The sequence below is a fragment of the Muscardinus avellanarius genome, assembly GCF_963383645.1.
Source record: "Muscardinus avellanarius genome assembly, chromosome: 5".
NCBI classification, from domain to species: domain Eukaryota; kingdom Metazoa; phylum Chordata; class Mammalia; order Rodentia; family Gliridae; genus Muscardinus; species Muscardinus avellanarius.
This window is the reverse complement of record NC_137790.1, coordinates 11,403,627-11,419,107: the sequence shown is the minus strand read 5'-3', so window position 1 is coordinate 11,419,107 and position 15,481 is coordinate 11,403,627. Positions and strand designations below refer to the sequence as shown.

The 15,481-nt window shown below is 50.7% G+C and overlaps 1 protein-coding gene across 2 annotated transcripts in view; it reads left to right on the top strand.

The window, feature by feature from the left end:
- ITSN1 (intersectin 1) overlaps positions 1 to 15,481 on the top strand; it is a gene marked incomplete at both ends in the record, with an annotated part of 173,042 nt that overhangs the window by 141,894 nt on the left and 15,667 nt on the right. For both annotated transcript variants that reach the window (XM_080695676.1, XM_080695677.1), the window contains 3 exons: positions 4,704 to 4,825; positions 6,617 to 6,723; positions 13,591 to 13,774. In XM_080695676.1, coding sequence (XP_080551802.1) covers positions 4,704 to 4,825; positions 6,617 to 6,723; positions 13,591 to 13,774 — 413 coding nt within the window. The remainder of the gene's footprint in view (positions 1 to 4,703; positions 4,826 to 6,616; positions 6,724 to 13,590; positions 13,775 to 15,481) is intronic.

Below are 15,481 nucleotides of genomic sequence, written 5' to 3'. Positions count from 1 at the left end.
CCTATTTTTATTCTTTATTTTGAAACAGGGCCTCACTAAGTAGCTGAGGCTGTCCATGAACCGCGATCCTCCGGTCTCAGCCTCTCGAATGCTGCGATTACAAGCGTGAGCCACCACGCCCGGCTTCCCTTTTCATTTTTTATATTGAAATAGGATCTTGCTAATGTTGTTGAAAGCCTTACTATGTTGCTGAGGCTGGCCTCGTACAGGCGCAGCTCCAATTAACAGGTAATTGTTGATACTGACCCAGATTGGTATGTGGGAAGTGGCCTGCCTTGAACAATGGAGGGGTTTTAAAAATTCTCTCTTTTAAGCCGGGCGTGGTGGCGCACACTTGTAATTCCCGCACTTGGGAGGCGGAGACAGGAGGATTGCGCAGGTTCGAAGCCAGCCGCTCTGGTGTAAGAGACCCTGTTTCAAAAAAAAAAAAAAAATAGGTCTGGGAGTGTAGCCTGGAGGTAGAAGGGCTTCCAGGAACCCCAGTACCACCAAAAAATTATCTCTTTTTTTAATATTAAATTTTCAGAGAAAGGCTATATTTTTTTAGTTCAAAATGCTGCTTTCAAATCTTTCATGTTTCTCTTGGTCTGGCATTCACCAGTAAGAACGTTTTTAAACAGCATCCTGTGGGGCAGTTTAGGCGCTAAAAGGACCATTCCAAGCCAACATGGTTGGTGCGTATTGTGGAGAAGAGCTTCCACAAAACCTTCCCCTTGCCGGGCGTGGTGGCGCACACTTGTAATCCCAGCATTCGGGAGGCTGAGAGAGGAGGATCGTGGTTCGCGGACAACCTCAGCTACTTAGGCCCTCCGCAACTCAGTGAGACCCTGTTTCAAAATAAAGGATAAAAAAAATGGACAGGGACTGTAGCTCGGAGGTTAAATGCTTCTGGGTTCCATCCCCAGACCCCCCCCCAAAAAAAAAAAACCTTCTCCTTTCATTGTACGTTGGGTCCTGGAAGGGCCATCAGCGTCGGTCCCCTGCCTCCAGGAAGGCTGGCAGTTGGACCTGCATTAGGTGGAATTCACTGGACAAGCTGCACACATCCACCTAGTTCTCTAAGGCCTCTTGCTCCACCACCAGAGACTCGGCCCCTGCAGGTGTGAGGACCAGGCCAGGACTGTCCGGGGCCGGAGGCTGTGTGGTAGCCCTCCAGCCCGTCCCGAGCCAGCCCCAGGCACCTGGGCTCAGTGGCCCACATTTACCCCGGACCTTCTGCAGTCGCTGTGGCTCAGAGCCTCTTCAAAACATGCACCAAGTGATCCCGGGACCCAGAGGCTGTCCAAGGTGGGCCAGTCGTCTTGCAGGCAGGGCTTGTTTCTGAGTCCTCAGTAGTTCGAGGTGTGGCTTCTGGTCCCTGGCACCCCCTTGCTGCAGAGTGTAACCTGGTCTGACTGTCAGTTTCTAGTAAAGTTGCTGTTCTTCAAGGGTATCTGTTAGCATGTGGGTTGGGCAGTTCTTGCGAATACTGCAAGTCATTTTAGCCCTGGCCCAGCCAGCCAATTCATTCTTGTGATTAGAACAAGAACGCACTCTCTACCCCCAGGGGATGGGGTGGGGGTGCTGTTCAACCCTCAACCTGGTGTGTGGAGTGGGTAGTACCACCTTGAACCTCAGGGGGCAGTACCGCTGTCAGCCTCAGGAGGGCAGTACCACCTTTGACCTAGTGGTGGCAGTACCACCTTAAGCCTCAGGAGACTGTACCACCAGGAACCTTGGGAGGGCAGTACCATCGTTAGCCTGGCAGGGGCAGTATTATCATCAGCTTGGGGGTGGGTAGTACAGCCTCCAGCTGGGGACCTCTGAACCCCCGGGTTCTCAGCTGTGCTCTGGAAGGCGCATCTCTCTGAATTCCAGCACCCAGCACAGACTCACATTGGAATCAATAAAAAGTTGTAGAATGAGTGAATGGGGTCTCTGAACAGGCTTCAAGAGAAACTGCAAACTTGATAAAATCGTGTGCCAAACGTGTACGTACGCTGTGTGTGCGTGTGTGTGTGTGTGTGTGTGTGTGTGTGTGTGTGTGGTACACATGCAATTGCTGTGGCAAGAGCCCATAGCATCTGCCAGATTTCCCCAAGGGTTTTATGATCTAAAGGGGCATTGAAAACTGGCCCAATCAGTGCTCACCGCCTGCCTGACGTTTGCATCCCTGCACGCGTCATGGCCCCCTGTTTGTGAAGCGAATCTTGAACCCCAGCTCCATGCCGGTATTCCAGCATCCCCACAGATACTTATTTCTGTCTCTTGGACTTCATAGGAACATTACAAGTATTTATTGGCCAATTTATTATATTTTTGGCCTCTTTTGTGATAGATAGGAGCTGGGCCTGTTTATTTGCTTTGCCCAGTGACCAGAAGGGACTGTCCTGAAAACACAGAGGAGACTGCTTCTGTGAGGCACACAGCCCAGGTGCACGGCAGCACTTCACCCCAGAACAAGACGTGGCCCCGGTCCTGGCGCCTTCGACTCCCTCTCAGGAGAATGGGGGTAAAAATAGGGCAGCAACTGGATATGCACCCTCCCCCCAACTCAGGAGTATTTCCTGGGTGACTTTCCCAAAACAAAATCAAAGAAATTAGGGCGGTCCCTTAGCTTCCCACAGCCCTGAGCTCACAGAGCAGCTGGGAGCGCCGGCCCACCCGCGGGAGTGAGCAGTCCACCCCGCTTCCTTCCTGAGAGCTCGCCGCTAATGCAGCTGTTTTCATAAAACACACTCAACTCCCCCAGGCAGGAAGAAAAGCAGGCCGGATGGGTGGCTGAGCAGAAGGCTTGGGTGCAGAGACATCTGCCATCGTTTTGAGGTTCACACTGACCGTGGAGTTCCGGGAGAGACCTGGCTCAGCCCCGCATGGTGGCTTAGTGAGGTCCAGGATACAGGGTGTGGAGGGTGTTTTTATAACATAGCTCATTCTGACTGCTTTCCTGGCATCTTCCGGCATGTCCTGCGACATCCCTATCCCAACAAAGGGCAATTGGCCAGGGGAGGGAACAAGACCCAGGGAGGAACCGGCCCTAGAGCTAATCTTTGGAGCAGCAAAGCATTTGCCAAGAAGTCCGTGGCACTCATATGCCCCAGAGGGTTTATTCTATTCCAGAAGCTTCCAGCACGTAGAGTAGTTCAGGTATGAGTTGGGATCATCCCTGTAGGAAGGACATGGAATCTCTGAAGAACCCAGGATGTCCAGAACAGCCTTTTCAAACTTTGTGTAAGTAAAAAATTCACCTGGAGAGCTTGTGAAGTCACAGATTCCCGAGTGCCACTTTGGAGAGCCCGCCTGGCAAGGGCCTGGTAATTCACATCTCTATGAAGCTGCTGCTGCTGCCAGGCCTGGGCCACACTTTGGGAACCCTGGTCTCTGGCCGGAGCCTTCTCACCATGCTCCACTGCTCCCCCTGGGGGAGGAAGAGAGAAGAACTCAAAGTAAAAGTGAACCAAATTGAACGGGACTGTGCCCCACACCACCACCACATCCTTTTTTACAAATCTGTGACTTTTGTGATTAAATAAAGACTCTAATAAAAAAAAAAGCAGAGGACCACTGGCTTGGAAGAGGCAGGCCCAAACCTGCGTGTGGGGTGTGCTCCTGAGAATTAAGCTTTTCTGTTCTTCAGTACAGTGCATCTGGGGCAGGGGCAGCCTCTCCCCTAAGAGGTAAACGTTCCAGGCAAACAAAGACCAAATAACAAGCTACATGAGTGAAGTCAAGGGCTGGCCCATGTCACGGGTGACCTTGTCTGCAGCCAGACGGGCTTTGCTATCCGCAGGGGCCAGGCCCTGTCTGGGAGAGTTTTCCACTCTCTGTCTGGATGCATCTCATGTCTGCCTGGTCCCCAGATTCATGGGGAGTTCAGCACGGCCATCTCACCCTCCAGACATTGACCTCAGGCTAACCTCGTGTCCTCCTGTGGCTTGGGGTCACTACTGATGGTCTGGGGTTGAGCACGGCCTCTGCAGCCGATGTCTTGGGACTGGACTCGACTTCACTGCTGCTGAGCCAAGAGGGCTCACCTCACTAAGCCTCGGCTTTCTTGTCTGTGTAATGGGAATGATCCCAGGACCATTGACCCCAGGATCAATGCTTCGAGGCAGGTGTCAGTGTCAAGTGCCTGGCCTGGAAATATGGCTGGTTGTTATTAAGTTTTTTAACATCCCTTCTATAGTTTTGATGAAACAGGAGTGTGTTACCCGTATTCCTTCCAAGGGCTGCCACAGCCAGTTTTGAAGGCCAGAAATGTGAAGTCCAGGTGTGGATAGGGCCGTGCTTCCCCTGAAGGATGTAGTGGAGGCTCTGGTCTCTTGTAGCAGAGAGGCCCTGGCTCACAGATGCCTCGCTCCAATCCCTGCCTCTATGGCCACATAGCCTTCTTTCTGTCTGTCTCTGTCTCTCCTTCCTCTTCTTCTAAAGACACCAGCCATATTGAATTAGCCCCCATACACACACATTGTGCATGGTCTCATCTTAATGACATCTTCTAGATTCTATCTCTAGATAAGATCACATTGGCAGGTATGGGGTAGGGAGATTAAGAACTCCAACAAATCTTTTTTTGGGGGACACAGTTGAACCCACAACACTGCGGAGCTGGTGTGGAGGCCCTGGGGCCCAGCAGCCACAAGGATCTGGGGTACCATCATTTGAAAGTGGTGTGAGCTACCCTAGACCTGGCCTAAATTATCCCCAATGGCTGTGTCTTCCAGGGTGTTCAGACTTACATCTCTTGGATATGTTGACCCCAACTGAAAGAAAGCGACAAGGATACATCCACGAGCTCATCGTCACAGAGGAGAACTACGTGAATGACCTGCAGCTGGTCACAGAGGTAAGGGCAGCGGGGCTGGCGGGGGGCAGGGAGGCCTGTGTGCTGACTCGGAGCTCGGGACACTTTCCCATGTGTCGGTAGCAGATGACATAGGAGATCCTACCCAAGAGGAGATGGTCGGGTCCTCACCGTGGCCATCTCCAAGCCACCCGTGCCAAGGGCTGGTGGAAGGGGACCTACAGACTGTCAGTTGGGAATCCTGGCTCTAGTCAGAAAAATCTCAGCTCAATCACTAACTAGCCGAGCGCACAGAACTGGTCCTCAACGCCCCTGGCCCTTGGTGTTAGCGTCTGAAGATGGCAGCCCAGTGGCTGATCTCTCAAAGTCTTCTTAGTGCTAAGCTCCTGAAGGAAAAACAAAACAAACAAACATCACTGAATATTAAGGTGTTTTCTCCAAGGCCTCTGGAGCCCCCTGGCTGGGTCTGTCCCTTCAGGTAGCTGCCAAAGGGCCTCAGTCACTTGCTGAGAAGGATGGGGCGATTCTGGGCGGGGCACTGCAGGAAAGGGATGCCTTTGGTCCATATGCAGGGGAGGCCATCCTAGTAAGAAATGAGGATTTGCAGAGCTGCACCTGAAGGTCACTCTACAACTTGAAAAGCTCTTATAGTTAAGAGCCGGGCGTGGTGGTGCACGCTTGTAATCCTAGTACTTGGGAGGCTGAGACAAGAGGATCGCGGTTTGTGGACAGCCTCAGCTACTTAGTGAGGCCGTCTGCAATTTAGTGAGACCCTGTTTCAAAATAAAGAATATAAAATGGGGCTGGGGGTGTAGCTTGGAGGTAGAATGCCCTAGGGTTCCATCCCCAGTACTGAAAAAAAAAAAAAAAGTACTGTAAGAGCTTGGAAATCTCCCCTACCCACCAAACATTGTGAAGCCATCTTGTCTGATACTCTTGACATCTATGGTCCATATATATGTCCCAGCCAGTGAAGATTAAGTACAGAATGGGTTGCTGGCCCACAAGATGGCACTGACACATAGGAAGTGCTGAGCTTCAAAATACTCTCCCGGCGTCTAGGCTGTGTGTCGCCCTCTTAGATTCGGCTCCTCAGAGCGGTATCTTTCTGTGCCATACGTGGTGGCCCTGGGATATGCCTGGTCCATCATCAGCTTAAGGACTCATCCAGAGGAGCGGCCCCCAGGGATCAGCTGCAACCTGGCCAAGTTTATTTCAAAGACAGGCTGTCCCTGTCCCCAAAGAACAGTGGGAGATAAGGATCTCCGTGTGGGTAGGGGCTCAGCTGTGGGGTTCCACTGAGATCTTTGGTTTACCAACCACACAGAGTTTGGAAAGGGCAGAGCCACCCCCTGCACGTGGTAGCGTGTGTGGGCCCAGCCCTGGAGGCTAAGGATGGAGCAGTGGGTCAGCCCCTGAGGGTCCCCTGGGTAGCATTGCTTAGTAGAGGCCCAGCTACCTGGGGCTGCCCCAAGCTTATTGGGAGTGAAGGAGTGGTCCACCCCACCAGCACTGGTAGGCCCCCTCTCTCCTCGCAGGCTCCTTTCCCACTAGTGGGCAGGTGAGATCACCCGGCCTCCCAACTTCTTACCTGTGGAGCCAAGATTAATCCTCCAAAGATCCAGCTGTCCCCTCTCCCATGTAAAACAATGCAGCCCTGGTGGGAATCTTCCCCTCTGCCGCAGACCCCTGCCAGGAAGGTGGGCACCTGGGCAAGTCACAGGCCCCCGCTGCCCTTTCTTTTGCTCTGAACAGATTGGTGTGCGTGCACGCGCGTGTGTGCGGGCCGTGAGCTAACTGCTTTCTGAACCACTTCGTTTTCTGCACCTGTAGATCTTTCAGAAACCCCTGATGGAGTCTGAGCTGCTGACAGAAAAAGAGGTTGCTATGATTTTTGTTAACTGGAAGGAGCTGATTATGTGTAATATCAAACTTCTGAAGTAAGCCTTTCTCCGCTAATCCCCAGCCTGACCGCGCCTCCCCGGCTCACACACTAGCGCGTCTGTGTGGTCCTGTGTCCCGCCTGCATGCCACCCCTGTCTTGCTCTGCTCGTTGCTACTCACAAGCGCCATCGCCCTTGTGTCCTTGTGCTTTCCAGAAACACGCTCTGAAAATTCTCGCTGCAGGGAGCAGATCGCCAGGGGACCCCAGTTTCTGCTTTGACTATGGTTCCAGAATTTTCAGAGTGGGGCCAGTTCTGGCTCCTGATTGCTAGCCGACTCCATCCTGGGAGTTCATCCCTCCATCTGCAGATGGAAGAGTGCAGAACTGTTCCCTGCCAGTGTGAGCAGTTCCTTGAAATGGCTTTGAGTAGCTGGCCTGGGGCCATGTCTATTTTATTCCTATTCCAGTTTGCTGAGGCATTTGTGGGGGCTGGAGTCCAGGGACTTGGGCCTGGATCCCACCTCACTGTACTCCCTCTTTGAGCCTCAGTTTCCCCATCTATAAAGCAAGGAGGTTGGAATAGATCATCTCACGAAGGTCCCCTCCCATTCTAAAATAAATAAATAATAAATGAATAAATAAATAACCAGACTCCATGTCTACCAGGCTCTCATGATAAAGGATCACAGAGGAAGTGCCGGCCTCCAGAACGTGTGATCCACCAGCTGGGGGCAAGGGGCACCCTTCCCTTGGCGGGAGAGTGAAGTGTGGCCACCCCAAAGCTTGTGGCCCTTCCTGATGTCTACATGCAGGTCACTGGGAAGCCTAAATGTTGACCCCGCATTGTTTTCATGAAGTAATTTCAGGTCCCCACTCTCTTGGGTGTATGTTTGACACTGGATGCAGGGATGGTCACAGAGGCTTAGACAGGTGAACATGAAGAAAGATATATAATGTGTTTCAGTTAATATTCTTACTGCTATAATCCAAAACAACTGACCACATAACTGAGAGGAAGGAATGTTTGTTTGATCACAGTTTTTGGAGATTTCAGGGTTTAGTCCATGTCAGGATAGGTCTGCGGAGCTCAGAGCATGGTGCTGGGAAGTAGAGAGTAAGGCTATCTTCTCACATCATGGAGGCCAGAGGCAAGAGAGAGAGCAGGGGGAGGAGAGGCTTTACATAATCCCCAAGGCCACACCCCCAGGGACCCCTCCTTGGCAACCAAGTCCCACTTCTAACATTGCTACATTGTTTCCATGGAGGATAGGGAGATATTCTAAATCCAAACCATTATATAATGCCTGTTCACTCTGTGCTCTGGAAGATAATCACAGATGATAGACCTGGGGGGGACACTTCAAGAGAGTTTTTCCATTGTCCTCCTGGAGGAGGGTGCCATGGAAAGATTACATGTCTGGGACTCATATCATGCTGTTGCCTTCTGGCTATGGTGGGCAAGGCACACATACAGTCAGTCCCTGGGCTTCAGTGTTCTTATATGTAAAACAGGGGTTTTATTAGTCTGCTTCCTGTTACTATAACAGAATACCTGAGGCTGGGTCCTTTATAAAGAAAAGAGGACTATTTAGCTCATAGTTTTGGAGGCTAAAAGCCTAAAGTCAGGCATCCCCTTCTGTTAGACCCCTAGCATCACAAGGGCAGGGAAGAGATCACAGAAGAGAAACGAAGCCAGAGAGCTGCAGGAGCCAGGCTCCCTCTTTCATCACAACTTGCTTTTGCAGGAACTGACCAAGCTCCTGTGAAAGCCACACTGGTTCTCTCCAGTGACTTCAGTACCTTGCACTAGGCCCCACCTCCCCCCCACACACACAAAAGAAAATGTTCCTGTGAGTTAGCACCCCTTTCCTCGGGCAGCTATGGGGTGTGGGGTGTGCCTGATGTTCCCAGTTACCCCTTAGAACGACTCACACCCCATCCCCACCCAGGGCTGGCTGTCACTCTCTGGGCCTTCCCATCAGCCTCCTATGCTACCCTCCCTCCTACTCCCATCACAGGACAGACAGCTCTTGCCTGAGTTCCAGCGAGCCAGGCCTCCGTGCTTGCTCCTCCTGTTAGCTCTGCCCTGCTTCCAGCCCTGAAGTGGGAACTGGAAGCGCTGCGGCGTCTGGGAACAGCGAGCTCAGAGAGGCCGGTGACTTGGCTGTTCTGTGCCTGACCTCCACATCCCAGAGCTAAGGGCTCCACTTGGTCCTGTCCCCAGTGCAAAGAATGTAGAACCGGGCGTCAGATGCCCCGAGTTTCTGTCTGGGCTCTAGCACCTTCTAAGTTCTTCAGGCAACTACCTTGAGCAGGTAACTGTCCCATCCTTTAGACCCGTGAGGCTGCAGGCACGGCGTCCGTCCTGTCTATCGTCAGGGTCATTAAAAGGAGCAGGAGTCCTGTATCTGACCCCTCTCTCGCCACAGGCCCTGCCCTCCGTCCCTGCTCCTCTGATGGCTGATGGGCTTGCTTGGGCAGAGTGGCTAAAGTTTTCATCTTTCAGATAAAATACTTTCAGGTTTAGCCACAGCCTTTTGCGGATCTGATTTCTTTGTTTTTCCCAGATCTTACGATGAACAATTCCAAACCTACAGAGAACTCGGAGGAATTGTAGAGAGCACACTTGTGTGCTAAATCATACAAGGAGCATTTTCTATATTCACTTGGCGGCATAGACGTGATGTTCCCTGCGAGGGGCGGCCTTCGCGGTGGGGAGGTTGGGGGTCCCAGCTTCTGGAGGCAGTTGGGGTCCCGGGAACCGACGGCCGCAGACCCGGCAGAGCTGCCAGTGAGCTCCTCATGTCTGCTGTCCCGGACCCCAGGATCGGGGTACACACCTTGTACGTAGAGGAGCCCTAGGATTTACCAAATAAATACAAACTCTATTTGTGTGGAAAGTAAAGGAGCTAAGGGCAACCTCTGAGCTCCCTACTAATGACGCCCTGCTTGGAGGTTAGAGCAAATGTTTGGCTTTCTCATTGCTGAGCTGGGAGCTCAGGAAGATGCCTTCAAAAAGCAGGCAGGGCAGAAAGATCTAGAATTTTTTAATGTCCAGAACCCAGGTGCAGGCCCCGCATGCAGCAGATAGGAAGCAGAAGGAGCCAGGCGTGGTGGCGCACGCTTGTGATCCCAGTACTTGGGAGGCTGAGACAGAAGGATCACGGTTCACGGACAGCCTCAGCTACTTAGTGAGGCCCTCTGCAACTCAGTGAGACCCTGTTTCAAAATAAAAAATAAAAAAAAAAATAGGGCTGAGCGTGTAACTTGGAGGTAGAATGTGCCTGGGTTCCATCCCCAGTACTGGAAAAAAAGAAAAAAGAAAAAATAAAGGGAAGCAAAAATAGAGGCTGGGTGGCCAAGGCAACTCTTTCCAGCCCCCCGCAAAGAAAGAAAGACAGACAGAAAGAGAGACGGAGGGAAGAAAGGAGGAAGGAAAGCTTAAGAGAAAAAATAAAATTTTCTTTTCCATAGAGTGTTTTTCTTCAGTATAAAGAATGTTAATCATTTCTTTTTTTAAAAACTTCTCTTTTTTTTTTTTTTTTTTTTTTGGTGGTACTGGGGTTCCTGGAAGCCCTTCTACCTCCGGGTTACACCCCCAGACCTATTTTTATATTTTTATTTGGAAACAGGGTCTCTTAAACCAGCACGGCTGGCTTCGAACCTGCGCGATCCTCCTGTCTCCGCCTCCCAAGCGCGGGATTACAAGCGTGTGCCACCACGCCTGGCGTCTTCACTTTTTAACTTAAGAATGAATGGCATTTTATCCTGCTTAAGCAGAAAATAAAAGAAAAATAAAAATGCATCTTGGTGATTAAGACTAGATCAGAAGAGAGTAGGGGCTGAGGAGCTTTGGTGGGCTGCAGGAGGAGGAGGGGTGCAGAGACTGAGGGTGCAGGAGGAGAGGAAGGGGGGCCTGCTCCTGGGGAGCTGAGCAGGCGCCTGAGCAGCCGTCTCAACTGCAGGCCCTGGAGTTGGGCGTGGGTCCGAGGGATGCCCTGTCACCTATGAGCTGTGTGGCTTTAGTAAAGTCACTCAATTTCAGTCTGCCTCAGTTTCCCCCAATAGGAGGTGTGTCTAATAAGCAATTGTATTAGTGCTGTTGCTGTGAGAAACATCTAAGACAATCAGATTAAAAAGAGGAAAGGTTTATTTTGGCTCATAGTTTTTTGGGTTTTGAGGCTGGGGGTTGAATCCAAGGGCATTTTACCTCCAAACTATACCCCCAACTCTTTTTGTTTTTGTTGTGGTACTGGAGATCAAATCCAGGGGTATTCTACCTCTGAGCTATACCTTCAGTCCATTTATTTATTTATTTATTATTTATTTATTTATTTATTTATTTTCTTTGGTTTGAGAAGAGTCTTTGGTTAGCCTGAGAATCTTGCAAAGTTGCTGAGGCTATCCTCAAACCTGGGATCCTCCTGTCTCAGCCTCCCAAGTACCGGAATTACAGATGTGTACCACCTGCCTGACTCCCTTTTTCTATTTTTCATTTTGAAACAAAGTCTAAGTTGCTGAGTGTTTTGCTAAGTTGCTGAGGCTGTCCTTGAACCTGAGATCCTCCTGTCTCAGCCTCCCAAGTACTGGGATTACAGGTGTGCACCACAGAGCCTGACTTTGGCTCAGAGTCTTGGTTTCAGTCCATGGTCACTTGACCCCACTCCTCCTGGGCCTATGATGGGGCAGCACATCATGGTGCGAGCTAATGACAGAAGAGACTGCTCACCCTGTGGCAGCTGGGAAGCAAAGAGAGAGACAGGAAGTAGTGGGTGCCAATATCCCTTCCAAGGACATGCCCCCATGACCCAACTTCCTCCCACTAGGACACACCTCTTAAAGGTTCCACCTCCTCCCAGTGCCACAGGCTGGAGACTAAGCCTTCAACAGATGGGTCTTTGGGGGACATACCATATCCAAACTATTAAGTAAATTAAAAGTGTTTGACACATGGGAAACGTTAATAAATACTAGCCTTACAACTGTCTACTCAGCCTGTGGACCCCCGAGGACGAGGAACATGGGTGTGTTCAGCACACATGGAATGCTCTAGGAAATGCGCAGTAGCTGGCCCATTACCCTTCGCAGCTCAAGACCTCCCACCTGCAGACCTTTCTATGAGATAGCAAGTCAGCCCACCAAAGGGCCACACACAGAGTCACGTGACCCGTGGGTAACACCCCCCACTCCTCCCAAGCCTTGTCTGCGCAGTAGGACATCCGAGAAAGAGGCCCACGACTGAACCCAGTAGGTGCTAGGCCCTAATAGAAAACCTGCTTCTTCAGCTGGGTGTGATGGCACATGTTTATAATTCCAGGATTTGGGTGGCTGAGGCAAGGGGCTCAAAGGTTTGAGGCCAGTCTCAGCAGTTTAGTGAGACCCTCGGCAACTTGCCAAGACCCTGTTTCAAAATAAAAATAAAAAGGGCTGTGGGTGTAACTCAGAAGTAATATGCCCCTGGGTTCAATACCAGATTAAAAAAAGAAGAAGAAGAAGAGGAAGGAAGGAAGGAAGGAAGGAAGGCAGGCAGGCAGGCAGAGGAAAAGGATGCATTTCTTCCTATTTCCACCCCGACAAGTTTGTCACAGGGTTTATGGACTCTTACTCCCATAATTAGTAATAATACCAGCCTTGAACAAATTTCTGCAGGAATTTTCCACAGCAACCCCTCAGTAGGACAGTATCCTCCAGGCCATCTAAGGACACCACACCGCTACTCCTCACCCCGGGGCAGTCAGTGCCAACCTCGCATGCGGTTGTCCACCAGACATGGCCTTGGTGATGGGCACATAATCTATTGTCCCCCAAGCTTTATTCCATGGTTTGCCTAGTCCAAGGAAATTTTCCTTAGTCAAAAAAGAAAAAAAAGTTCAGAAATGAAAAGAAAATTATCTCAAGTTTTTGAAGCCTAATACAAGTATTCCAGAGCCTCCTTAGAATTACATATTAGCTATATACCTCAAGAGCTTCTCCAACAGAACCGTGAAAATAGCCAAATGAAGCCACAGGGACATTCTTGTAAAATCGTAAACCAGTCTGTTCCATCCACCCACTCACCCACCCACCAGCCCACCTGTGGCCACTAGGGCAGCGGGTCACACTCAGGGCCTCGGCGTCATGGGTCTACCCATAGTGCATTGCTCTCCTCACCATGTAAAAGCTCAGCCTCTTCCAGGTGCTGGGTTGTGAGGTCACACACTAGACATGGAAATATGGATGTGCAGTCCTGGCTCTGAACACTCAGGCTGCCGGTGGACCCCGGAACAAGCACCTCCCAGTCCTTCCAACGCCTCTCCTCAGCTCCCAGGATATAAGTTGTTTTAGCTCATTGGTCCATTGTTATAGTACAAGACTCCTCTTTTCAGAACCCTTAATCTGGTTAACTTCAAATTAGCAATGAACTAGTGACTGGCAGAGATAGTCCAAACCATCATTTATACCTGGCTTAGGTAAACCTAAGGAGATTATTTATTGTGGCAACTGCTTAGCCATCTTAATCATATTCTGTGTGGTCTGTAAACATCGTTCCCCATGTCCTGGTGACAATTCTCTTGGGTGGCAGTGGCCCCAGAAATAAGCTCAGCCTTCAGGGCATCCTGGCCTGGGGTTTTCACCATGGTTAATCTGTGTAGGGGTCCCATCTGAATTATTTAAAAGGATTCCATATTTCTCCATGAGAAAAAAAATTATGACAAACAGCCACCAAGCCAAAGAAAATTGCCCCGTGAGTGATCCCTCTCTGTAGCGCTCTCTGTAGCACAGACCCATTTCCTCTCTGTTCCTTGTCTCCTGGACACCTGCTTTAGTGGCCCTCGGGTCTTGTGCCCCTCACACACGTTCCATTTCTGTACCACCTAGAGGTGTACTGCAGAGCTGTCAGGATGCGTGAAGGTGGGGGCTCACCTCCCGTGTTTCCGTGCAGAGCGCTGAGGGTCCGCAAGAAGATGTCTGGGGAGAAGATGCCTGTGAAGATGATTGGTGACATCCTGAGCGCCCAGCTGCCGCACATGCAGCCCTACATCCGCTTCTGCAGCTGCCAGCTCAATGGAGCGGCCCTGATCCAGCAAAAGACTGACGAGGCCCCGGACTTCAAGGACTTTGTCAAAGTAAGGCACCCCAGGTGCACAGAGACTTTCCCAGAGTGGGCATCTCCAGGCAGCTGGGCGTGTGAGGGCCTGGTCCAAAAGTCTGCAAGCATCTTTGCAGGAAAGGCTGGCAGGATGGAGGTCCTGGCTAAGCAATCGAGGCCTGGCACTAGGTCGAAGGTGTGGCTGTCACCAAGGCTTGAAGAGGAGGGGCCAGGAAGTCTTGAAGTGGCTTTAGCAAACTGTTCTCTGGGGCCCATAATGTTTTTTTGAGGCACGTTTAAGTCTTTCATGCCATTTGCCAGCCCCAGCAGGGCTCAAGTTTCCCTGCTATTTACTCTCAGCATCTTAGGTTCTTTGCAGGTTTTACCTGCAGAGGGAGTTGCCTGGAGTCTTAGTGGCTCCTCATCCCTGTCCCAGTGGGTTCTGTTTGATGAACTTGAGCTCTGGGTAGCCCAGGGGACTCAGTATGGAATGCCATGGCCTTTGCCTTAGGACAAGTGTGGCCTGAAGACCCATGTTCCCACTAAGGGGCCATTTGGGAAGGAGATGACCAAGCTGATGGAGGTCCCTACCCTAGGACCCAGTCCTGAGATGTGATGTTGGCCAGAGTGGATCCATGCTGGCTACACTAGGCTCCCAGACAGCCTCCACTTTACCCAGGAAACAAATAGAAGGTGTCTTGAACAACATTCTAATTGCTATAATCCCAAATGACTGACCACACAACTTAGAAGAAGGAAGATTTATTTGCTCACAATTTTTGGAGATTTCAGGTTTAGTCCATGTGAGGCTGGGTCTGTGGAGCTCAGGGCATGGCAGTGGGAAGCAGAGAAAGGGAGAGATTAAAGCTCTGCTCTCACATCACAGAGGCTGGAAGCAAGAGAGTAAGCCAGCAAGAGGATTCAAAGACAAAAAAAAAAAAAAACACAGTACCTAAGACCACACCCCAGGGACCCACCTTCTCTAGCCACATGCCACCTGCCTACGTTACCAAGCAGTAACTTCATCACAATGGGTTTATCTACTGATGAGATGACAGTCCTCGCGGCTTCATTATATAAACTCTGAACATTAACATTCAGGGGACATTCTATATCTAACCGTAATAGAAGGGAATAAAGTAATTTCCATCAAACAGGTGCACTCTAATGAATAAATAACCAAATCACTATAATGATTTGTACCCTAGGCATCCAGTAGGGGGCGTACTCACCTCCCAAAGAATTGTGTTTGTTGAGTCACCACTGTGAGGGATGGAGTGGCCTCTTCTATTCACATAGAAGCTTTTGGGGGTTTTTCCCCCTCTGGTGTTTCTCAACATTAAATGTTTAGATTTGAAGCCAATGACTGAGAAATTCTGAGGCCATTCACACGTGAAAACAATGGGCAAGAGTAGGCCCAGGGGAGATGGGGATGGGAGAGCAGATGCTGGGCTGCTGGCACCACGGGCTGCCTGGGTTGTCAGCCACAGGCCCAGTTCCTGGTCACAGGCAGGATGAGGTCACCATCAGACACACTTGAACCTCAGGAACATGCTGGCACAGCCTAGGGCAGGGGCTTATTGTCCCTCCCCTCCTCTCATCTTTACCCTCCCTCCTTTTCTGGGTAGGAATTTAACATGCCTTTACTTGCCCTGAGGTGTTTCTGGAATGACGATGTCCACAGCTGTACAGCAGGTCCAGGGGTCCATCAGTTCTCAGGGCACCAGATCACAGCAGCTGCCTA